The sequence below is a fragment of the Bicyclus anynana genome, chromosome 19 (assembly GCF_947172395.1).
Source record: "Bicyclus anynana chromosome 19, ilBicAnyn1.1, whole genome shotgun sequence".
In the NCBI taxonomy this organism is placed as follows: Eukaryota; Metazoa; Arthropoda; class Insecta; order Lepidoptera; family Nymphalidae; genus Bicyclus; species Bicyclus anynana.
Genome location: NC_069101.1, coordinates 5,308,735 through 5,335,702, shown reverse-complemented (window position 1 = coordinate 5,335,702; position 26,968 = coordinate 5,308,735). Strand labels below are relative to the sequence as shown.

Below are 26,968 nucleotides of genomic sequence, written 5' to 3'. Positions count from 1 at the left end.
TAAGGTCCTTCAGCGGTTGTTCAATTCCGTCATTCACGAGGGCACAACACCTAAGGCATGGCACAGGAGCGTGGTGGTTCTGTTCTTCAAAAAAGGTGATAATACCTTACTGAAGAATTACAGACCCATCTCGTTGTTGAGTCATGTCTACAAGTTGTTCTCGAGAGTCATCACGAATCGTCTCGCCCGTAGGTTTGACGACTTCCAGCCCCCCGAACAAGCCGGTTTCCGAGCAGGCTTTAGCACCATAGACCACATACATACGCTGCGGCAGGTTATACAGAAGACCGAAGAGTATAACAAGCCACTTTGCTTAGCGTTTGTGGACTATGAGAAAGCCTTCGATTCGGTGGAAACTTGGGCTGTGCTGAGGTCTTTGCAGAGATGCCGGATCGACTACAGGTACATCCAAGTGTTGAAGTGTTTGTATGAAAGCGCCACTATGTCAGTCCGTATACAGGATCAGACTACGAGACCAATCCAATTGCAGCGAGGAGTGCGGCAGGGAGATGTAATCTCCCCGAAGCTATTTACCGCCGCATTGGAAGACGTCTTTAAGCTTCTGGACTGGAACGGATTTGGCATCAACATCAATGGTGAGTACATCACTCAACTACGGTTTGCCGACGATGTGGTCATTATGGCAGAGACTCTGGATGACCTTAGTACCATGCTCAACGACCTCAGCAGAGTTTCTCAGCGAGTGGGTCTTAAAATGAACATGAGTAAGACGAAGATCATGTCTAATGATCATGTACCGCTTCACCCAGTTATTGTTGAGGACTCTGCGCTCGAAATTGTAGACGAATATATATACCTAGGACACACAGTCCAGTTAGGTAGGTCCAATTTCGAGAAAGAGGTGAATCGCCGCATCCAGCTCGGCTGGGCAGCGTTTGGGAAACTCCGCGACATCTTTTCGTCCGAAATTCCTCAGTGCCTGAAGACGAAAGTCTTCGAACAGTGCGTGTTGCCAGTGATGACTTACGGATCCGAGACTTGGTCGCTAACTATGGGCCTTATAAGAAGGCTCAAAGTCACTCAGCGGGCGATGGAGCGTGTTATGCTTGGGGTTTCTCTGCGTGATCGAATCAGAAATGAGGAGATCCGCAGACAAACTAAAGTCACTGACATAGCTCGGCGAGTCGCGAAGCTGAAGTGGCAGTGGGCAGGCCACATAGTTCGAAGAGCCGATGGACGTTGGGGTCCCAAGGTGCTGGAATGGCGACCCCGCACCGGAAAGCGCAGTGTTGGTCGACCCCCCACTAGGTGGACCGAAGACATCAAGCGGGTTGCAGGGAGCCGCTGGATGCTGGCGGCTCGAGACCGTTTTGTTTGGAAGTCCATGCAAGAGGCCTATGTCCAGCAGTGGACGTCCATCGGCTGACAATGATGATGATGAATGATGAGTAAGAATTATAATTTAATGTCTTCATCATTAACAACCAATATTCGGCTCACTGTTGAGCACGAGTCTCCTCTAAGAATGAGAGGGGTTAGTCCACCACGCTGGCCAAAAGCAGATTGGCAGACTTCACACACGTAGAGAATTAAAAAAAATAATTCTAAAATCATATTTAATATAGAGCTAAATGAAACTATAGTGGGAGTCTTCTTTTTAAACTACAGTATTTAAATCCGGTTACTCCCTTTATATGCCCTCTAGATATCTTACAACTCTCTCTCGGTACTATCCCCTCTAAAATTAAATCAAACGCCCACAAGGGGGCATAAATAGTCAACGTTGAGAACCTATGACATATGAATTAAGATTGAATTCGGCTACATTTTATAACCCCCCAAAAAAGAGCAATATATTCACCCCACATTTCCACTCTCGCAAAAATCAATGCCGAAACATATTAAATATTTCATACACCGTATATATCTGAATGTTTACGATAATGCAGACATCTACTCATAAAAAGCCCTCCCAGAGAGCGCGCACTCAAAACAAAGCTCCGCATTTGCTACTGAATATTTCAACAGGTCTTCTCCTCGTCGGAATATTAAGTCAATGGGGGTAATTGATCTGTGAAGATCTACTGCGTTAGAACGAGACGAGGTCGTTGCTTTAATAGGCCAATGGTTTATAACTGTGATGACGCAGTATTTTTTTAAATTTAATAATTGACGCATTCACTTGTAATAGAACATCGAGCATTCGCCGTTTTGATATTTGTCAAACTAAACAACGAGCTATTGCTACGAACATATTGAGAATAGAGTAGGTGACTCATCAAATTTCATCATATCGCATAGTACATTGAATTAGGGTATGAAATATATCGATATTAATTGATAAAAGTTAAGGATTTCTTATAAAACTTAATTTAAAAATCACGTATTTTACAAATTTTCCAAACGTCAAAAACGCTGTCGTCCATTTCGTGATGTCACAACGTTGCTTGATGTACTAAAGTTCAAACTAATTGTCAACTAATATTTTTGTCAAACGCTCCGTTTGTAAGAGATTTGTTATAGTGACGTCATGAAACAGTTGAAATACAGGTTCGTATTGTTAAAAACATAATCAAAAACTAAAATTTTCATGTAATCTCAAAAACATATGAAAAAAAAATTCAATCTAGTAGAAAAATTAATTGATGAAATGACTTAAGACCATTAAAAAAGTATCAACTAGCCTATTCTAGCTAACGCTCTATTCGATGTTTCTATTCCAAGCAAATCTATTAGCTAGAATGCTTTCCAGAACGCTCGATAGAATGCTCGCTAAAATGTTCTCGTATTTTTCTGTGATGTAACATTTGCACGAATGCTCATTACAAGTGAATGCTAAAGTCTATCAGCAACTTTACCTGCCCCTGCATTCTGTAATATTATAAGGCTGAGAATATTGTCCGTTTCCATGGCAACTTCGTTGTTATATTATCATCTTACAGACATAAGGTTCAATTTCGTATTAAAGACATCTTCATTGTAATAGACGAAAAGTTCGTCGACGAGTAATAGAATAGCGGAATCGCACTCGTGCTGAATGGAAAACCATCGCCTTTAAACAGAGTAATTTTTCGCAGCATACAAAGAACACGTCCTACAAATCGTGTCCGCAGTTTAGTATCTACTAACACACGTACAGGAGAATTATAAGATCATATCCTGAATATAGTATAAAAAAAAACAATTTTCAAGTTAGCATAAGTATATTTTTTTTACTACACTACAAAGTATAGTTTGATTGCGATGTTATCTAAAACCGGACTGTGTTAAAGAATAAACTGGTTATTAAGTATAATTAGTACATATTAATGCTAGAACAGTGCACCACATCACTGTAAACACTGCATAATAGATCAGGGTTATCTAACCGTTTAACTTAATACTCACAAAGGTTTATCCAACTCAAGTCTAGTACTTTAGCTTGACACCGCACTTATAGAACTTCGTAATTAAGTGTCGTCTTACCATTGGAAGCGATACTTATAGCGTAACCCTTCAATGGTTAAAGGCACGCAATCTATGTGGCTAATATCATTCATTTATATCCGTTTGGATAAAAATGTCGGTGAGGTGTGGAATATACTTTCACTGTCCGTGTCCTTTTGCCTATTGACTCTATCTTAGAGGCTTATAAGCAAGCACTGGCGCCAATCTAGAGTTTACTAACTTTGCTCTGCTTTTTAGCCGCGTAGATTCTATCGATATTATCTGGAAAGTAACCGCAGTTATATTTCAGGCGCTAAATTAGAAAAAATCAAAATTCGTTTATTTAAAGGAGGCCAATTTTTTAAACATAAAGTTTGTTCGTCTGCAGTGACTCTACCACCTTAAACTATCTCTGTATTAAAATGATATACTATAAGTCATTATTTTTTCTAAAATATATCAGGTAATTAGCTGATGTTTGTCAACAATAAAATATCTCAATATACAAGCCAGCGACTTAAACTGTAGATATAGACTTTTTACGTTTCATACAAATGGCGCTCAAAAGTTGTTCCTTTAGAAACTTTGGGAATCAACTATTTGGCAAGTTTCATAAATAATCATCTGTCAGTGAGCCAAGCTAATGACAGTAATCATCGACTTTAAATACCATAGGTAAAATGTATGTATGTATTGTAGCCACAATAGCTGAACAGTAAGAGCGGTCGGACTCGGACCCGAGGGGTGGTGGTTCGATCCCCGCCCAGTTGGTCTATTGTCGTACCCACTCTTAACACAGTCTTTCCCGACTAAGTGGAGGGGAATGGGAATATTGGTCACATTTAAAAAGATATGGCAAATATTCTTTTTTTTTAAAATGTAGTAGAGGCAAGCTTATCCGGCATAAAAATATCTCAACTTAGGTACCTAGTATAGTTAAAACTATTATTTGAAATATTTTGTATTTTTTTTTTGTAATACTGTTTGGCTTTAGTTGTGCATCTAATAATGTTTAAATTTTTGTAAACAGGCCTAGCCGGAACACGTAGTAAGCAATTTTTTTACTATTACACAACACATCCATACATGCTAGTTAGTGTAGGATCGTTCGATGAATGCTTGACCGAAATGGCAACGCAGTGAAGCTTCCACTTAGCCTAAAGCTAAGCTAAGCTTTTTCATTATGGGCAATAGAGTACCTTACCTACCCTACCCTATAACTACTTTTTTTAATTACATATTTATTTTTTGGGTCTATTAAAGTACCCACTTGCCATAAAGTTTCCTTAAATTTTATTCAATCAATAACAAGACATTTTTTTATACTTTTGTGTTAGGGTGCTTAATATTTTTTTTTTTGCTATAGCAATTCCGCATGCATTAATTTAGAATTGTAGTATTAGCAACAACGGTGTTATTTATTACTACAATAAAAAAGTAATTCCATGATAATTATATTATATTTGAGCCTCAATAGCTCAATGGTAAGAGCGGTCGGACTCGTTGGTTCGATCCCCGCTCCGTTGGTCTACCCACTCCTGATACCGTCTTTCCCGATTAGTTTGAGAGGAATGGGAAAATTTGTCATATTTAAAAGATATGGCAAATATTTTTTATAAAAAAAAATATTCTTACAATATTTAAATCTAATAAGTAAAAATAATTTTACAGCATTTTTAATTTTTTAATTACAGCAGGTTAATGTCCAAATTTTTAATTCAGAAGTTTATAAATAGTTACGATTAACTTTCTTAAAACATCTTTCTGATCAACGATATTTTATACTATAGATATGTACGTGCGTAGAAAATCACTGCAAAAAAGAGATGCGGATTTAGCTACTTCACTGAGCGCACATGTACATTCGTGTTTATTCCTAAATATTTTTGTATAAATAGTTTTTACACTTCGACCACACATTGTAGGCAATATTTACGTATTATTGGTTTAAATAACTTGCGTTGTTTACTATGCAACCAAATGAAATTAAGACAATTAGCCACCTTAATTCGCCTCGTTTCGACGTGTTAGTAACATATCTAATAGTATGATTTTTTTGGTTCTGGTATATACAGATACGACTTCGTTGTTTTTTTTTTTTTTTTTATTCTTAAGCCCTTGACTACAATCTCAAATCTCACCTGATGTTAAGTGATGATGCAGTCTAAGATGGAAGCGGGCTTACTTGTTAGGAGGAGGATGAAAATCCACACCCCTTTCGGTCTCTACACAGCATCGTACCGGAACGCTAAATCGCTTGGCGGCACGTCTTTGCCGGTAGGGTGGTAACTAGCCACGGCCGAAGCCTCCCACCAGCCAGACCTGGACAAATTAAGAAAATCTCAATCTGCCCAGCCGGGGATCGAACCCAGGACCTCCATCTTGTAAATCCACCGCGCATACCACTGCGCCACGGAACCCGTCGTTGTACGTTTTTAATACAAGTTATAGAAATCTCTAGGTACCTGTAGCTAATATTAACCTGGAATACGCAGTAATATTTACTTTTCGCCCTGTCAACATGTAAGTTATTACGCGAAAGGGGGTTTACGCGAAACTATTTCCATTCAATACTCAAACAAACAGAGCGCATGTAAAACTTAAATGTTTAGGGGTAAAATGGGGTAAAACGGAACACGAACTGTAAACTCACATATTCAAATAGTAGGGGGGAACTAACGAAGCGGGCAGGAAGAAACATCAACAGTCGGGGGAGGCATGTCATGTCACTTAGTTCTTATTTGTAACTTTGTGTGAAATTGGAATAGATATGAAAGTGTATACCTCACAGTTTTTAACTTCTCTGGAGTATAATATTACTGTGACAGTATTGACAGTGTAGGTGAATTTCGTTTGTATTAATAAAGATAAAACTATGTTAAAAACAATTACGCTTAGCAGTTTTAAAACACTAAAACGTTGTATGTTGTAACTGCAGAAGATCGTAAATACGAGTAGATGTTTGAAAAGCTGCTCATGTATTGTCTCTCTAATATTATTCCAACCCTGATCCTAGTATTAAAGATTCTAAAGTACACAAATTATTATCGGTGCCCTTTTTACTTACGTTCCTTGGACCGAGATCGATTCCATTGTAAAACCAGAATACATTCCCTGAAACTCTGGGCAGCACAGATAACTCATTAACATTTCCTTAAACAAACAAAAGCTTTGGCCGGCGTCTGTACAAAAAACCAATATAGCCCTAAACGGGAAAGTGGAAAAGAAGTTAAGAGGTGTCTATTTGTCACGTTCCTTCGTGAATAACGTTCTGCTTTCCAATTAAGGGTAAGCGCTCTCTTTGTTTATCTTAAATTGCGAGAAAATCTCACTCAAATTATCGGGCAAGAGGAGGAAGGGGAATCGGGAACACAACTTTCGTTGCTCCGGATAAAAAAGTTGCCTGATGCTGACGGACAGGGCGCGGGGAATTTTTAATAAGCGAAAAATTTAATGAGGGACCCCGAACAATTTTTGCTCGGTTTTACCGTGTCAGCTCTATTTAAGTGTAAGGGAAGTTTTCTTGAGTAGGGTGGAAGGAAGTGCGGTATTCTATCTTAGTATAGAATTCTAAATTAACAGACAAAGTAAAGTGTACAGTTATATATGATATCATTAGCTTATTAGCTTATAATGATATAATTCCCAAACTTTTATGTGATTTAGTGATAGTATATATATTAAGTTAACTTTATTTTAGGAGTAAAATAAGAAAGAAGAAACTTACATTACATTTTTATGTATTTTAGCATTAAAGAAGTTTTATTATCTGCGTACCTAATTACTTTTTAATTTTAGAAAATTTCGTAATAATGTTGAACCGACGGGATCCTTTTCATATAGTTAGATAATGTAAAATAAACGTTATAGTTATTTACATAAATATGTGATCAAACTATATAAAATTGATTGTAATGGAAAAAGTAATTTTTATACTTTGATAATAATTAATGTATATTTGTAGTATATAATTTATGGGCTGCTGAGCTCAAGTCTCCTCTCAGAATGAGAGGGGTTTGGCCAATAGTCAACCCAACGCTGGCCCAATGCGGATTGGCAGACTTCAAACACGCAAAAAAATTAAGAAAATCTCTGGTGTGCAGGTTTCCTCACGATGTTTTCCTTCACCGTTTGAGACACGTGATATTTAATTTCTTAAAATGCACACAACTGAAAAGTTGGAGGTGGACCTCCAACACCACTCCACCACCAACCTTTTTTTCGAACCCACACCTTCCGAAATCGGGGGCAGAGGTCATATCCACTGGGCTATCACGGCTCAACAACATTGCTAGCATGGGCTAGCAATGTTTTAATAATTATATAAATAAATAAATTAAATATGTTAACTTTAATATTAATATTTTGCTCAAAGTTAGTATTAAAGTTGTATGGAAAAACAAAGTATTTTTATACAAGTACTATAATACCTTCCAAATATATACCTAATATGAATGTTATTTAAACGGGTACATACTACGATAAAAAGACGAGATTTTTAATGTCGATATTTCGACCGATTAAATAACATTCATAATGAACATCCACGAAATAAGTTTAAAATCATTAATATACCTAATACCTTCCAAATAAATCCCTTATTAGTGCTCCGCAATAAGAGACCAATTTACTGCACCAGTAGTCAAGAGGCGACATCTGCTAATCGATTGATTGACCCCACTTTAGAGCGATCGTGGATAACAAAAATGCCCTAGGGCCATGTGTCCCCACACTCCCCACGCTTAGCTTATTTTAAAAGCAGTAAAGAATTTTGCTCTGAAATAAAATGTCTGTAATAAGTCTTTTTTCAACCCGAGGGTCCAGGAGTTAAACTTCAGCTACGGTTCATTAGGTCCTGGGTTAGAGCCCACGGGTTTTGAATATAATGTATGTTTTTTCTTTCGAGAAATTCTCACTATTAGTCTGAACTTGGGAAGTTGCACCCACGTGTTTCGAAGAGCATGTTAAACACACGGGTCTAATTACATACTTCCATCTGGTTCTTATCGATTTGCCTACTGAAACCTACTGAAGGAATTTCAAAACTCATTAGCATTTTTAGCTTTGCGTTGGTGAAACAGTAAATAAATGAGTTTGTACGTCTTTTATGCATGCCCATCACGATTACGAGTAATAGAGATTTTTATTTTAAAAATTCTACTAATATTATAAACGAGAAAGTTTGTATGAATGTTTGTTTGGATAATTGTTACTTTTTGACGCCGCTACCATTAAAGCGATTTGGCTGAAATGTGGAACGGAAATAGATATTACTCTGAATTAACATATAGGCTACTTTTTATCCCAAAAAAATCCACGATTTCCCGAGATTTTCGAAAACTGATGATTTTGATATCATATTTGTTAGTCTTTCACGCCTCGACTATTGAACTGAATTAGCTAAAATTTGGTATTGAGATATATTATAGCATAGATTAACACATAGACTATTTTTTATCCCGGAAAAATCCATGGTTCCCGAGGGATTTGTGAAAAACTAAATTCCACGCGGACGAAGTGGCGGGCGTCCGTTAGTTAGTCCATAATTGTTTTTAAACTATAGGCATAAAAATAACATTCAGGCGTTTTTGAAATCGAAAAAAAGGAAACGTCTGTTAAAATAACCACTAAACAAAAAACCCTTCAGCAAAAAACTGTTAGGCAGGCGTAGTGTTACAAAAAGGGTCACACAGCATTCTCGTCACATCCGTACGTCATACATAGATAACTTGTGTTCACTATTGTTCTGTTGGCACCTGAGAGAGGCTTGTTAGTCAAACATCGCACACAATACACCCTCCAATTCCTTCCCCACTATAGTTACCATGAAATTTGTTTTGCGAAAAATACTTTGTTAAGAAATATTTTTGAATATATTCTTTATCATAGAAGGTAATTCAAGACCTATTTAATTAGTTGATTACCTGTCTCTATATGTTTTAACCAAGTTAACTTTTTAGGCTCCAAATCCCCCCTTTCTTATAATATAAAGAGTCCAGTGCATTTTAATAATAATTTCGATAGCCTGATAATGTTGTTAGCTAGCAATATTTATTAATAGCAGCTTATTTTTATACAAAACTGTCTAAATATTAAATGTTCTAAAAGACATTTGCTATAGATAGTAAAAACCATTTGGTTTAAAAACCAAATGATTTTTCCTATCTATAGCAAATATAGTTTTTTAAACTGAGAAACCATTACCACTTGCCATAACAAAAAAAATTATTTGTCATGAGTCACAGTCCTACAAATCCAGATTTCATGGTCACCCTAACCTCCCTCAGAGGTGGAAAATTATTTTTGTATAAGAGCTGCGGAAAAAGATCTCGGCCTCACCTTTCCTTATTAACTGGAGAGCTTCCCCTTTGATGCACTGCATGGTTGCCCTTAACGGCTAATGGTTTTAAATTTGCCTTGTTATTTAGAATGGAATGGGAATATTATAAATTAGGGAACGAGTTTTAGATTGCGCGCATCTTGTAGGGTGTAATAATAATTAATGTTATGAGAATTGGAGATATTTCAGCATAGTTTGAGATGTTACATTTTAATGTGTAGTTTTGGGTGGTTCAGGCAATTGAATACAGAATGGAAATGTGTTGGGTGCGTTCAATGACTACAATCTGAAATTAGTTTTGGTTGATGATTTATTTCGACATATACCTCTTTGGTTCAGTGGTTAACTGTTTGGCTATACATACTCGTATTATTATTGAATATTTTTTATTTTCTTTCAATAATAATTTCCAAATGGCAGTTTGGAGGAGTAGGAGGAGGAGCAGAAGAATATGGTGTATAAAAACTTCGTCTCCTTATTTTCATCATCTGATAGCGATTATTACGGAGTCAAGGACTTACGAGTAGCTTATGATCCACTAATTTGCATTGAAGCAGCGTGATGCGTTGAAGCTTTAAAACCAATCTTCTTTAGGGTTAAAACACCTGTGACTTGTTTTAGGACATCAAAATAGACTGAAGATTTTAGTGAAATTTGCGATCTAAAAAACAAACATCACATATTCCGACTATTGGATTAAAAAAAAGGTAAGTATCTGGCTTTGATAAATTAAGATGTGCATTAATTTCTTTTGCTATGTCAGCAAACCCGTATTGAAACAGCATGGTGATTTGAAGTATTAAAACGTTTCTCCTTTAGGGGAAAATATGCCCGCTCCTTGTATAAGCTATCAAGATAGGCTAAAGATGATTATTTTAGTGAAAAGTGCGATCTGAAAAACAAACACTACATTTTCCGACTATTGAAATAAAAAATGCATCTGACTTTAAATAATTAAGGTGTACATTACTTTGTTTTGCTATGTCCACCAACCCATATTAAAGCAGCATGGTGATTTTAAAACCTCTCTACTTTAGAGGAAAATATACCTGTGCCTTGTATTAGGCCATCAAAATAGGCTAAAGATGATTATTTTTGTGAAATTTGCTACTTGAAAAACAAACACCACATTTTCCGACTATTGAAATAAAAAAATGCTAAGTATCTGGCTTCAAATAATTAAGGTGTGCATTAATTTGAATTTTTATTAATTTAAACGAGACGAAGTAATGGAAGGTATAACAGTGATGAGGAGGGAATGCGATCTTCTCGCGGGGCGGCGGTAAGGGAGATCGGATTTCCTTTGGCCTTCCGTCTTTTGCAAGTTCTCTTTTCCGTTTTTAATTATTGAACCACTCATTCCTAATTATTATTATTAGCGCAGGGGAGTGGTGAAAATTGAGGGTCTCTCCGAGTAATATTGACCGCTCGGGCTTGAGGTGTGTCCCAGGGGGAGGTTTTTAATTGTACACGCTTTTGACTTTTCTCTTGTTCTTTTGAGACGCTTCAATAAACCTAAATTTTACGGTGTCTCGCCGGTGCGCCGCCCTTTTATTGCTCGGCTTTTTCTTCACTTTGTTTATTTGTGTGCGAATATTTTAGTGCTTGACGTTTTTTAGTGTTTTGTTTTTGCGATGTTTTTTGTTTTAGGTTGGTATACTTAAATAAATTATATTTTGAAGTAGGTATACTTAGAAGGCGTGATAGCCCAGTGGATATGACCTCTGCCTCCGATTCGGAGGGTGTAGGTTCAAATCCGGTCCGGGGTATGCACCTCCAACTTTTCATTGTGTGCAGTTTAAGAAATTAAATATCACGTGTCTCAATCGGTGAAGGAAAACATCGTGAGGAAACCTGCATACCAGATAATTTTCCTAATTCTCTGCGTGTTTGAAGTCTGCCAATCCGTATTGGGCCAGTGTGGTGGACTATTGGCCTAACCCCTCTCATTCTGACAGGAGACTTGAGCTCAGCAGTGAGCCGAATATGAGTTGAAAAAAAAACCAGTATTAGGACGGAGTAGAGACGGACTCCGTGGCGCAGTGTTGTGCGCGGTGATTTTACAAGACATAGGTCCTGGGTTGGATCCCCGGCTGGGCCGATTCTTTCTTAATTGGTCCGTTATGACCGGCAAAGGCGTACCGCCATGCAATTTAGCGTTCCGGTACAACGTTGTGTAGAAACCGATAGGGGTGTGGACTTTCATCCTACTCCTAACAAGGCCCGCTTCCATCTTAGATTGCATCATCACTTACCATCAGGTGAAATTGTAGTCAAGGGTAAAGTTTAGAGAATAAAATAAAAGTACCATACTAACTGTTCAGTTTATTTCCGAATTATCGGTATAAAATATTAATTCATACATCCTGCTAAACTTCGCATTAATCAATACACGCTGATATTTTAATAGGTCGGCGGTCGCGCTTTCATAAAGGCCCACACACACGCACGCAGCCAATCCGCTAATGTCCCTAAAGCGTATCGGCCCGCATTACGTATTTTATATCCAAATTGCTCCTCTCTAAGCTGAAAATCCCCAGTAAGCCGTGAAACCGAGATCAAAGGCGCTCGCAGCTATTACGATTGTGGCTCATTTTTTATTTAGCCGTCGGAACTCTTATCTTAACGCTCCCGCCTACTTTATGACGTTATAAAGCTGATTTTTAATCTAACGGGCCCCGGGAATTGCATATTGAGTTTGAATCAGATTTCGCAGTTTTTTCTTTATGTAATTTGATTTTTTGGCTGACTTGTCTTTTCCATTTTACTATAGCGTTGTTTTTCTATAGGTTTGGTTAAGTTTAAATTGTAAGAATATACAACTGATGTTTTATCAATATTGAATGAACACTTTGAGAATGCATAAAGTAGAAACATTTACAGTGGAATTCATAGACGTTGTAGGGGCAAATTCTCAAACAAATAGAGTTTGAATTCGACACTCAGCGGCTGAATGATCCCCTGAAGGTACCCCTACAACGTCTATGAATTCTACCCATAATGACTGAAGCGTTTAACGATTAAAACATCATCCGCATGGAATTCAATAATTTTTTTGAAAAAATTGTAAGATCTATATTTAAATATTATTAAATCTACTCGTATGATAAATATGTTGCACCAGATTTTAATTTGCTAACTAACTGAAATTTCGCGTACCTACAGATAAAAGCGTAAAAAGTACTGAAACATTTAAAATCATAACTAATCTACACAAAACAGAGCCTCAATATATATTGTAGAGTCTTAACAACTCTACAGTTAAAGATCCGGACTTAAAACTACAAAGGTTCTACAAAAGGTTCTAAAGGTACTAAGGTTAGATGCTTGCTCTTACTCTACTTACTCACTATTTTGGTACTCCTAAGACAGTCTTTACCATGAGTAACATAACATGGCAAATATTCAATTTTTAAACACAAAATACTACCACAAACATCTTGACCTTTCACATATTTCCCACCGTCTCCCCGTTTCCCCGTTTCCGTCAGTATCCAAGGGCGAGGCGCAGTGAAAGCGCACACTTCATAAATCATTTAAGTTATTCATAAAAAGACTTTCGTCTCCCCGCCGTGAACATATTGCAGCGTGCACGTGTTGCGAGCTTCATAAACTGCGGATATTGATCCCGAGGGGGCGCCACTCTTCGTACAAATATTGTTTGCAGAATAACACGAGATCGAATGTTTTTAGGCAAACACAACTTATTTTATTGACTTCGTATTATCAAACTAATATGAGCCGTCATAGCCAAGATATAACCTCTACCTCCGATTCCGGAGGGTGTGGGTTCGATTCCGGTCCGGGGCATGCACCTCCAACTTTTGAGTTATGTGCATTTTAAGAAATTAAATATCACGTATCTCAAACGGTGAAGGAAAGACATCGTGAGGAAACCTGCATACCAGAGAATTTGTTAATTATCTGCAAGTGTGAAGTCTACCAATCCGCATTGGGCCAGCTTGATGGACTATTGGCCTAACCCCTCTTATTCTGAGAGGAAACTCGAGCTCAGCAGTGAGCTGAATATGGGCTGAGAATGATGATTATCTTACTTCGTCACAGTTAGACAAGACAGTTTAATTCACATTTAGTCTAAAATCCGGCATTAGAAATATATACCCTCATTTGTTATTTTTAGTGATAAGAAATAAATATTTACAATGACAAATTGCAATTAGGTTGCCTAGTTAAATTGTCAGACACATATTTCACACAAAATCTAGGAAACTATAAACTAGATCAAAGACAACCTAAATACAGTTAAATTAAGCATAAAATAAGCTTTCATTTCACCTATTGGATCACTAAATAACTGATCGGGGTATATGACTAACATTACTTTACTGTTTATATCTGGCAAATTGACGTTATAACTTGACGTTTCAAAAGAGCTTATAAACTAAGGCAAATCAAAATAAATGAATTTTGAATTTTGGTTCCAATCATTATCATTAACGTCTGATAATGGCATTGTATTGGGCCTTTAAAATAAGCTATTTTAAGGGCCCAATGACTATCAGAATTAAATTAATTTATTTCAATTAGGCGTAGTGAAATATTTGGTCTAACCCCTCTCATTCAACTAAGTGCACATTTTAATGAGCGAATGGATGAATTCCAAAAACAATTGCAGCATTCTATACCAGCTACCAGTCCTACTTCTAATATTGCAGCTCAATTTCAGTCTTTTAGAAGTTTTGTATTGACAGCGCTCGAAGGCCTCCAACTGCAAATGCAGCTCCTTCATAGATCCTTGGATGATTTGGAAATGAGAAGCCGGCGCAAAATTCTGTTGGTCCATGGCATATCCGAGGCGAAAGACGAGAAGTTGGACTCTGTCACTGTTAAGACGCTTTCTGATCATTTAAAGATGCCAATCAATCAAGAGTGTGTAAGTCGCTGCCATCGTTTGGGCCGTCCTAAGGATGGCAAACCCAGAGCCATTCTAATCAAGTTTCATGATCTGTCACTCAGGAACAATCTGTGGTATGCCAAAACCGCTTTAAGGAACTCAGGCATTACGTTGTCTGAGTTCCTCACTAAGGAGCGACACGATCTTTTCATGGCAGCTCGTCAGCGGCTCGGAGTCAACAAATGCTGGACAAGGGATGGGAATGTCTTCGCAATACACCAAGATGGGTCCCGGCGCCATCTGCGTTCGATTGCTGATCTGGATGTTATTGCAGCTCCAATGGTGACAGTCCCAGCGCCAATAACTTCTGCTGCTGTTCCCTCTGTTGCTTCAGGAAGTTCTAAATTTCCACTGGCCCCGCGAGCCAAGAGGGCACATAAGAAATAGAACTCTTTTTGCCTATGATAAAGGCTATGTTGCTGTTTTGTTTATTGCAAACTTGTATTAACTTTTCTTTTCTGTTACTTTTGTTGTGAGGCATTAATATTATGTTTGTTCTTTATTAAGTAGTTAGTCTATGCAAATATCACTCTTTTAAAAAGGGTAATGATATAATTTTTAATTTTGAAGGTTCTTTAAATAATGTTTACAAATTACAGGATGTAACTGACGTCTGACAATGACAACCGAAATCGTACGTCAGTATTGTCTATGTCAACCACAGAGTAGTATACATGATGTCAACTTGTCATTTGTCAACGTAGTGTCAAAGCACCACAGGCTAACTAAAAATGTTTACTAAAAATGTTTAAATTGATACAAGCATCTTGTGTTTCTGAGGAATTTCAAGATTCGTTTATAATAATATAAAAATTAATATTTGGAATATCTTTACCATTCGTGCTCAAATTTCTGTTATTAATATTGCTATTTATTTTTGACTTAATTCTCTTTTTTTTTTATTATTGTTGCTGATTCTGTGTGTTAGCATTATTAATTAGTTTTCCTTATGTTTATCTGGAAGGTAAGGGTTCGATTGGCGATCAAACGTCACAAGGCTTATTTACTTTTATATTTTATATTATTTTATTATTATTATTATAATTTTTTTTTATTATCTAAAATATATATTTATTTTAATTATTATTAATATTATAATTTTTTTTTTATTATCTAAAATATATATTTATTTTAATTAGTATTATTATTATTATTATTTTTTTCTGCTTTAACTATTTTTAATTTATTTATATAGTATATTATAGTACTATACTTTACATGTCTAGTCAAAATGAAAACCTTGACGATTCATTTTTTTCACTTTCATCCCTCGAGGGAATCAATAGTGATTCCAGTTTTCACAGCCTTCCTTCTTTATCTGATGATCTTACTTCTCACTTCTCTGATGTTCCTAAAAATTTTAATGTTGTTCATATCAACGCCCAGAGTATTCCTGCACATTATCCAGATTTGCTCTCATCTTTTGATAATAAGTTCATACACGCCATTCTGATTTCAGAATCATGGTTAAAACCGTGTCTGTCCTCTACAACCTATGCAATCCCGGGATTTCAACTAATACGTAATGATCGCATTCACCGGACTGGGGGTGGTGTTGCCATATATTTACGCTCTCACATACCCTTTAATATCATAAATTTATCTGACGCCCAGGCCGCGCCGGGAGCGGAACATTTATTTATCGAAGTATTATTTTCTAATACTAAAGTTTTACTTGGCGTGTATTATAATCCCAATCTCACTATTGACTACTTCCCTGCTTTTGAAACTCTTTTAGACAGATTTATTCCATTGTATTCGCATAATATTATTATGGGGGATTTCAATACCTGCCTGCTAAAAGCAGATTTCCGCTCTCTGCGTCTAAAAACAATAGTGAGAGCAGCCAACTTACAAATACTTCCTCTTCTAGCTACACATTCTTTTCCTAATTCGTGCCCATCTCTTCTGGATATCATCTTAGTTTCTTCCCCTGATCATGTCGCCAAACATGGCCAATGTCCCGCTGATGCCTTTTCGTATCATGACTTGATTTTTCTCTCATACAAAATTCGTCCACCTAAAACTAAATCGAGAATCCTTCTGCTGCGTAATTTTGGTAGTATGGACATAAATCGCTTGAGGGAAGACGCTGCTGGGATTGACTGGACCTATGTTCTTACTGGAGCTAACATTGACAGTAGGGTTGAGAGCTTTAATTCTCTCCTTACTCAACTATATGAAGTACATGCTCCAATACGTCCTGTTCGGCTTAAGCACCTCCCTGCTCCCTGGCTTACTGAGGAAATTAAAATTTTACAGGGTAAAAAAAACTCGGCTAAAGCCAAGTATAGATCCAACAATTGTGATGCCAATAAGGAAAAATATCATATTATTCGGAATCGCTGCAACAGGTTGTGTAGAGACATGCAACGACGCCATATCCACAAATCCATACTCGAAGAAGAAGATTCAGGTCGAGTGTGGACATTTCTTAAGTCTCTAGGAGTTGGGAAAGCGCGTCAAAATAATAGCTCCTTCAACATATATTTAAATCTGCTTAATAGCCACTTTTCCTCTACTTGCGTCATTGATGACGCCACTAAACTTACTACTAAAAATAATTTACTAGCTTTACCCACTTCTGATGATCCTGCTTTTATTTTCTGTCAAGTCACTGATAGTGATGTTGAGAGAAGTATTCGTGAGGTCAACTCTGATGCTATTGGTACTGACTGCATTAGTCGGAAGATGATTATTCCTCTCATTAACCTACTAGCTCCAATAATTAAATCCTTATTCAATTTCTCCATGTCTTCCGGGAGTTTTCCTTCCTCTTGGAAGGATGCTCAAGTCATTCCACTACCCAAAAAATTAAATCCTTCCTGCTTTTCTGACTATAGGCCTATTTCTATCCTCCCATTCCTTTCGAAAGTTTTTGAGCGTTTAGTCCATCGTCAATTAAGCCTTTTCCTAACCCGACAGAATCTTTTAAATCCTTTTCAATCTGGTTTCCGCACTGGTCATAGTACGACTACTGCATTAGTAAAAATTACCGAAGATATTCGTTTTAATATGGACAATCAGTGTGTCACAGTGTTGGCCTTACTAGATTTCAGCAATGCATTTAATAATGTCGATTTCGAACTTCTACTAGCCAAACTAGCTTCTCTCAACATATCTCCTAATGTGATTGACTGGTTTCATAGTTACTTGTTCGGACGTCGGCAGCGTGTGCGAGTCAATGACTCTGTGTCTGATTGGTGCACAATTTCTGCCGGCGTACCGCAAGGTGGCGTGTTGTCTCCTCTTCTTTTTTCTCTTTTTATAAGTTCTATTACTCTTCAACTTACCTCGCTCTATCACCTGTATGCAGATGATCTCCAAATATATGCTCAGTCCAAACTGGCTGATTTACCCAATGCAATAGATGCCATAAATAAAGATTTAGATTGTATAGTGCAATGGAGTAAGGCTTATGGCCTTAAAGTCAATCCGTCTAAAACCCAAGTTATTATTATAGGCAGTCACAGTTTGGTTGCACGTATTGACTGGGATAATATTCCATACGTAATCTTTGATGGAACGCGTGTGCCATTTAGTGACACGGTTAAAAATCTCGGAGTTACTTTTGACAAGTATTTCACTTGGGCCCCTCAGGTAAGCAGAGTAAGTGGGAAGGTGTTTGCATCCGTGGGGTCACTTCGTAGGTTACGAAACTTCCTTCCTTTATCTACTAAAATTGCGCTTGCACAATCTCTCCTGTTACCAATTCTCGATTACGCGGACACTTGTTATCTAAATTTGAGTGAAGAATTACTGGATAAACTTGAGCGCATTCAGAATGTTTGTATAAGATTCATATTTGGACTTCGCAAATATGACCATGTTTCCGAATTTCGCGAAAAACTCAAGTGGCCCTCGATCCGCCTTCGCAGGAATACTCACATTCTGTCTTTTTTGTATAATGTCCTGTTTAATCCTACGACTCCGATTTATTTAAAAGAGCGTTTTAGCTTTCTAAGTGATACTCACTGTCGCTCCCTTCGCTCTGAAGACAACCTAATCTTAAAAATTCCTTCCCATAATACTTCCTTTTATTCTAAATCCTTTTCTGTTAAAGCTGCTCGGCTCTGGAATTCATTGCCCTTAGACATTCGGCGTGCCCAATCTCTAACCTCTTTCAAACGGCTGGTAAACATGCACTTTTTTCCTCCCTGATCTTTTAATTTAACTTATTAATCCAAATTACGCTTGTATGTGTATTATGTTTATTTATTATTATTTTTGAATTATTTTGTTTATTTATTTTTCTTTTGTCTTCCCTTAGATGCCGTCTTGTTTTTATGTTTTGCAGGTTTTCATGTATGTATGTATGTATGTATGTATGTGTGTATGTATGTATGTATGTATGTATGTGTGTATGTATGTATTTCTTTGTATATATGTATGATGTAGTTAAGTATAGTCTATGTATTATTATTATGTATTATTGCTTAATATTTATGTATTTAAATTACTTAACTTTTCTTATTTTTTGTGTGCGTATACCCGAATCGGTGCTTACGTTTTTTTTTTTTCTCTTCCACAGTGGTTGTCTGGAAGAGATCGCTCTTTAGCGATAAGACCGCCATTTGTACATTAGTTTCTAAGTGTTATTATAAGTTATTGTTTATTTTTGTTTTTAATGTACAATAAAGTATATTTCTTCTTCTTCTTCTTCTTCTTCTTCATTCTGATAGGAGACTCGAGCTCTGCACTGAGCCGAATAAAGGTTGATACTGATGATGATGAGTCTAAATAAATAATCTAAGACTAAGTATATTCAATGCCTACTATTTCATACATATAACTTTTAAGATAATATGGGTATTCTTTAACGAAATATATAGCCTTGTTTTGCGTTACACATAAGGAAATTCTTTCTCATCTCGAGTTGGCGAATTTATATCCGTTTTATGAAAATAAGCGGGTGGCCGCTCATTTCGGGTCGGGGGTTGGGGGTGTTTATGTCGCTTTATTCCTTGGGAGGGATGAAAACTGCTTGAGACAAAACATTGCGTCATATTAAGAGTGATGTGCCCGATTAAACATATATATCCGCCGATACGGATATTTGGTGTCAAGACGACGTCTCTAATGCGGTTGGTAGTGCTGTGTTCTCAACTGAAAGCTCCTGGGTTCGATTCTCAGTATGTCAGTTTAAGATTTAACATTTGCTAAATTGGCTCAGTCTGGACTGGTGGTATGTTTCGGACGTGGCTAGTTACCCTATGGGCAAAGACATACTGCCAAGTGATTTAGCATTCCGGTACGATGTAGCGTGGAAACTGTCAAAAGTATGGGTAAAGTAAACTCTTCCAAGTAAGCAGGATTTTATATTAAACTGCATTGTCACATAACATCAGATGGTTTCGTAGTCAAGAGCTAACTTGTCATAGAAAAATAAAAATCCGGTAATACAGATACGGAACCTAAATTTTTTACTCAATCGTCCACCGCCGCGACAGGCAGCATATGTTTCAACATGTACTTACAGCTTGGGCTTTTTTATTTTGATTAAATGTTAACACTGGGCAGCATAGATAATAATGTACGAATACGTGTTGGGTTATGACACATGAGTCAAAAAAATAACTACTAAGAAGAAACATAATAAGCTAAAATATCCGCCAAAACGTCACTGGTTTGACGGATCTTTCTTCTCCCTCGGATATCCGCGTATACGGATATTCGGCACATCACTAGGTATTATACAGAAAATATTATTAAATACTGGTTGATGTCTACGACCTAGCGTATATTTCCCACTTATGCTTGTTTTCTGTGATAAAGAAAAGAATTCTATGTGATATTCCATATTAAGTACCTTCTACCCATATTAACTACCTTAGGTACCTTCTGTATCGAATTTCACCAAAACCATCTGGTAGTTTTAAGGTGGAAGAGTAACAAACACTAGCGGAAACAACGATATATTTCCACAAACGCGTTTATAATATTAGTAGAATTACCGAACCCTTAACAAACCATCTGACTCAGTTTCTTTACAAATCGGAACTCTTAGTACTTTACACTAAAATTGTAGAATTTGCACAGGATTGGTTTTTTACAATAATAATTGGATAAACATTAGACTTTATTTTCAAAATTAATCATTCAGGTATTTTAAGAAGATATTATTTATTCACAGAAGATATTTATTCACAGTCTATTTTAAAGATAAGATTATCCAAAAGGATCATCTGAAAAATACTTGTAACAATAAAAAGCAATAATGTTGTCTGTTTCAATCAATGTAATTCCATGTATCAGCGGTATTAACAAGCCAGACAGCCAAGCTGTAAACACGACCATAGTAATCTAACGCGTCAATACCACAAATTTTACGTACTAAATGTCATAGTATCAGTACACCGCTTATGAAGCCTGGATTGCGACCATGAATTTCACCAGAATTACCATTAGGTATGTGTCGATATGGCAGCGATTGTTCAAACGCTTGCCACCGTGTTTGCGGCCGCTCTGTGGTGGATGTGTTACGATGGCAATTCCACTGCGTCATTGCTCCTACACCCGATACTCATTACCTTAATTTTGCGTCAATAATTCCCCAACAATGCATACATTACTCGCTGTGTTCCATTGAATGTGCACTGTTATTTCTCAATGCCGCAATGGATGCGTTCGTCGTTCGGCCAGTTGACTCTATTGTTGGTGCGATACATTTTCTAAACACTTGTTAAGTGATAGGCCGAACCGCGGTATCGGTTGAGTATCATTTAGATTGTGATGAAACGCAATGGTAAATGGGAGAGTAATTTTGAATGCACGCTTTCTGGTATGTTATGAATGAAATATTGTTGAAACAAAATTTTACGCAAAAAGTATCGGTTTACATTTTAACGTTCAATATATTTTATAGGGACACTTATTTACTCGTTGCATTAACATAAGCCAAGCTTACATTTTCATGAAAAGATGCTTGGAGGCAATAGGATCAAACTTAGTCATTTAATTTTAGAAGTAGAATTAATAATGTCATGCAATAGTGATTAATGTTGTATAGATCAGAGTCCTTTAAAATATCAACAGTCGAGTTTCTTGTTAGTTTTTATCAGGAAACTGGCTTTCGAACCGGTGATAGAGTCTTCAGTCTCTACTAATAGTCAACCTTGATGTTACAAAAGTGCTTGTAAACTAAAAACTCCTTGAAATTAAATCTTTAAATAAAAATACTTCTACCATAGTTAAGTATATATATAGTAATATAGGCAACTTTGTAAGTAGTTTGTACGCCTACATGGCTTTGGAAGGTAGATTAAATCCAAAAAAACTTTCCCACCCCCTAACTTTTTCTCATTTACGGGCGCCATTTTGAAAATTGCCGAATGGCGTGCCAAAGAAATGGACATACATACACACATACATACGCTCGAAAAACATTACCCTCCTTCTGACGCAGTCGGGTAAAAATAAAGCGATTTTTTATATTTTTTCGGGATTGTAGTTAGATTTAGAAATCCTCCTCACAACTTCAGTCGCCAGGCACAGTATTGTGGGACCGTTCACCACCCTTAGGAAAAGGAAAAAGGAAACAACATGAAAATGCAAAGTCTGTTTAATATGGTTAACGTTTTTCTTGGAGATTTTCTCCGCCAAGGCCCGCAGTTCGGTGGGGTCGGTCGTGCCGGCACGCGGCAGCTGACAGCCACAAATCAACGGCTGGTGACGATTTCTTGCGTACTGCCCCGCGTGCTTTGGATGTCTGAGGAGAATGACCATTTGTTTTAAATTCCGTGCATTTCTTTACATTGGATTTTCGCTTACGAAATCTTTTTACTGCTTGGGTAAATCCACCTGAATATTTTTTCAGTGTAATATTATTAACTCTAACTTATAGAAAGGTGTATAGCGTGCAAGACTGTTCTCATGATAAAAGGTATTTCCGTTTGTATAGGTAGTATAAATTGAACCAATAATTTAAAGGCGAGAGTTTGGGTGTGCGTGTATGTGTAAGTGTGTATGTTTCTTCCTGCTTTGTGCTGCGACTACTGAACCCATTTAGCTGAAATTTGGAATGGAAATAGATTTTACTCTGGATTACCACAGACTACTTTTGAGGAAAAATCCATGGTTTCCACGGGCTTTGTAAAGAACTGAATTCCATGCGGACGAAGTTGCGAGCGTTCGCTAGTAAAGGATAAGAAAAACTTGAAATACTGTAACTAACGAGTATATTTCATATCGCTTAAAACATGACAGGTTCCGAACTTTCAACCCTATTTATTCTTCCTTATTTTTAATTCTTCGTTGAAAAACGGCCTTTTTCTTGAAATTGGTTAATTTTACAATGAACTGATTGCTGGCCTTCGGCCTTTCTAACTTTAGCAGATGATGACTCTAAAAAGGCAAATTGAATCAAAGTGATCTAATCCAAACCTGACAAAAAATCATCTTCGTATCATCACTTTGAAACCAGAGTATCGTCATTCATCAGCAAATGTTATCTCTACAAAGTATAATTGCAAAGGCTGACTAACTCCAAACCTTCTGATAACAAATTATAATTTGTTTTTAAAAAGCCTAAGATTTTATACTATTTAGGCAGTGTATCATTCTGAAATGTAAGAAAATCTGTACATTACCCCATTCTAGCAATAAATGAATTTTGAATTTTAAAGTATTATAATATGTTAATCGAAGTATATTTTGTCTCCAGGTAAATCCTTCTCGCTCACAATAATGCTGGCCACGTCCCCCCCTCAAGTGGCCACGTACCAGAAGGCGATCAAGGTCACGGTGGACGGCCCCAGGGAACCCCGCTCCAAGACGCGCCACCATGGCTTCCATCCGTTCCACTTTGGGCCCAGATTTGCCCCTGACCCTCTTATGGGGTCACTACCTTTTAAATTATCAGGTAAGTTGAGACATGTAGTCCTCGCGCGTATCTATAGGTAAATAAAAGCGAAAGGTATACCTATAGATACACTCATCACGAAATATCGAAAACCACTGACGTACAAAGATAAAATTTGGCAGGGAGGTAGTTTATAGTCAGTAGAGATCTGCTAAGAATGGATATCGCTAGAGGGCTGGATTAGAGAGATCAAAGGGTGGACAAAGTCGCGGGTGTCTGCTAGTCTATAATTCTTTACTAATATTATAAAGAGGAAAGATTTGATTGTATGTTTGTTTTCATTTAATAGGCTCTTTTAATAGGCTCTAAAGGAAACTACTGAACCGATTTAAAAAAATATGTCACTGTTGAGAAGCTAAACTATTCCCGAGTGCTATAAGCAATATTTTATCCAGGTATTCCTACGGGAACGGGAACCACGCGGGTGAAACCGCGGCGTCTGCTATTATTATATGAAGTAAGCAGGAATTTTTCAAGTTTCTTTGTTTGTGTCGAATCATTTCTTAAAGCAGCTGGAACAGTCGTTAGATGAGATGATAAGAGACTTTGAATTGCCTCTTCAGACCTATGTATATCGGTTAGCCTATGTGGCCTTGAATCACGAGGTTTTTGGTTCAAGTCCTGGGTACTTACAACTTCTTAGTGCTAAGAAATTTTCAAAAAATTGTCAGCCCGGAGTGGAGAGTTTGGTGGTCGTGGAAGTAGGCTGAGAGTATAAAAATATCACGTCACGTGGTCCCTCAGGGAAGAAAATGGCAGAACTAAGTTTGCCAGTCAGCTATTAGAATAAGTTTTCCATCTAAAGACGGCTCAGAATTCTGCCAACGTACGAGAAATATACAAAAATACGAAGCAGGTGACTCCCAAGTCAAGGTGAGCAGTTAATAACAAGGGTCCCGCCGTGCAGTCGATCTCTAGGATATTAAATTGTCACCGGACCGCCGTCACCGACGCGGCCGGCGCCATCGGGGGGATTCCATTTGGCCCAAAACTTTTGCGCAACAATTAATTATCTATTTCCCTAACCCTCTTTTGACACCTGTAAGAAACACGCCGTTTATTATTTATCCGCAGGTTATATTTTACGTGTGAAACATAACAGAAAATGAAGAAATGATGCAATATATACGAGTATAACCAATATTAGTATTTATAGGAAATATAGCTTTAGCGTTTTGTGTTCTGTGATTATGACAAATAAGTGATATGTTTTTATAGTTTTTAACAATGATAACGTGTTTACGTTTTTAGAAATTCTTTTTATAAGTAAACAATATCAATACAATAGGATAATAATGCTAGGAAATTATCTCATACTATATAGAGTATTTATTTAAGTAAGTAAGTAATCATAATCAAATACAATATTTGGTCAAAAATTCAATATTTTTTATCTACATTTCGAAAGTACATTTAAAATAATTCTATGAAATTTAGTTGACTTTTTTCCTTATAACCTATCTCATTGCACTAGGTAGGTAACATTTACTACCCTTACTTATATTTTAAATGAGTTCGTTTATTGAAGTCTTGACCAGAAAACCGATTTAAAAAATTATTTGCCCAATAGAAAGCTACATTATCATCGAGTAACTTAGGCAATATTTTATCCCCGTTCTCCCACGGGAACGGAAACTACGCATCAAATCGCGCGGGTTGCAATAGTAAGCTATTATCACAATAATATTATAAAGGCGAAAGTTTGTGTGTGTGCGTAAGTGTGTATGTTTGTTCCTCCTTTGCGACTACTAAAACGATTTGGCTGAAATTTGGAATGGAAGTAGATTTCATCTCGGAAAAATCCATAGTTCCCGCAGTATTTGTGAAAAACTGAATTCCACGCGGACGAAGTCGCAGGCGTCTGCTAGTAAAATTTATAAGTAAGTATTAACAAAAAGGTCGTCTTCAAAACAAGAAGCTGGTAAGACGGAGGTAAAGTTCAACACAATACAGATACCTCTCTGTTGTGAAACTCCATCGTTGCTTAGCATCGCCCTCACCCATTTGAGATTACGTGTTTATTACATCTCAAAATTCTTAGACGAAAATAGGATTTTTGATCTTTAAAACGTGAAATTTTATTAGAAATTTTACTCAGGAAACCCTCTTGTAATTCGTATTAATACTACCTTTAAACTACCTCATTATTCTAGTGTGACTATGTGGCTTTTGCTTACGATATCCTTTATTGTGTGTTTCTTTTAGTTAAACTGAAGGTCTGTAGACCGCAGAGAGTAGTAATTGTCTAAGATCCGTATTAGAAACGACCTTCACCCATCGGTTTTACGAATGAAAAGTGTATATTAAATTTAGTACGTTAAAAAATATATTGCGAGTAGATTACAATTAAATACAAATACATATTATAATATAAAAAAATAAAATAATAGAAGTATTATTGTAAATCTACGAGGTAGTCACAACATGCTTATCCCAACCATTGGTTTGGTCCAAATGGTCTTTCATTTGATACCCATATTGTTAGAATAAGGTAAAAAAAAACATAGCCACCCCCCTCCTTTTATTCACTTACGGACGCCATTTTGAAAATTTGTATAGCCTATGTCACTATCACAGTTCTGACGAAATCAATGACACCTCATATGTCATAATCCGTCCAGCTATTTAGGCTGTAGAGCGTGTCAAAGAAATGGACATACATGCACGCATAATCACATACACACATACATACGCTCGAAAAACATTACCCTCCTTCTGACGCAGTCGGATAAAAAGTAGTATGTTTTTTCCGTAGTTAGGATTAATTTATAAACGTACACACAGAGGCAAACAAATTGCACACCTCACGAACTATATTGTAATTCGTAACAATCGTCACTCGTATAGCCATCTCCACTGTATCGGAGAATCCAGCACTACGCAAGTGGCACAAACCTCGTTAGGGCGGGCGTCAAAGGCCCCGTAACTCAATTACACACCTCGCGCTTACTACACTGTGCCAAGATACTCGATTATATTTTACGTGTCTAGTAGGGGGTGTCTACTAGACACTTTAGAGGAAAATTCTAGAAGAAGAGGAAAACAGAAGAACTGTCAAACTAACATAACTTTTTAAATTGCTATCTATGGATAGCAATCCTTTCGATTTGGAAGTCAAATCCTACTAAATTACCAACTTTCTTCGCCTACCCGCAGTTTAATTCATTAACTTTGACGTATGTTTTGGGTTCGATCCCCGGCTGGGCTGATTGAGGTTTTATTAATTTGTCTAGGTCTTGCTAGTGACAAAGACGTACCGCCTTTAGCGTTCCGGTACGATGTTGCGTAGAAACCGGGAGGGGTCTGGATTTTCATCCTTCTCCTAACAAGTTAGCTCGCTTCCATCTTAGATTACATTATCACTTACCATCAGGTGAGATTGTAGTCAAGTAACTTGTAAAGAATAAAAAAATGTTGGTTGATTTATACGAAATGTCTCCCGGTGCCTACTGAGAACCCTTCGTGG

At 37.0% G+C, this 26,968-nt stretch overlaps 1 protein-coding gene across 1 annotated transcript in view; it reads left to right on the top strand.

Annotated features, from left to right (window-relative positions):
* LOC112045246 (runt-related transcription factor 1-like) overlaps positions 1-26,968 on the top strand; it is a 59,318-nt gene that overhangs the window by 17,033 nt on the left and 15,317 nt on the right. The window contains exon 4 of the mRNA XM_024081358.2: positions 23,305-23,502. Within this exon, the coding sequence (XP_023937126.1) occupies positions 23,305-23,502 (198 nt within the window). The remainder of the gene's footprint in view (positions 1-23,304; positions 23,503-26,968) is intronic.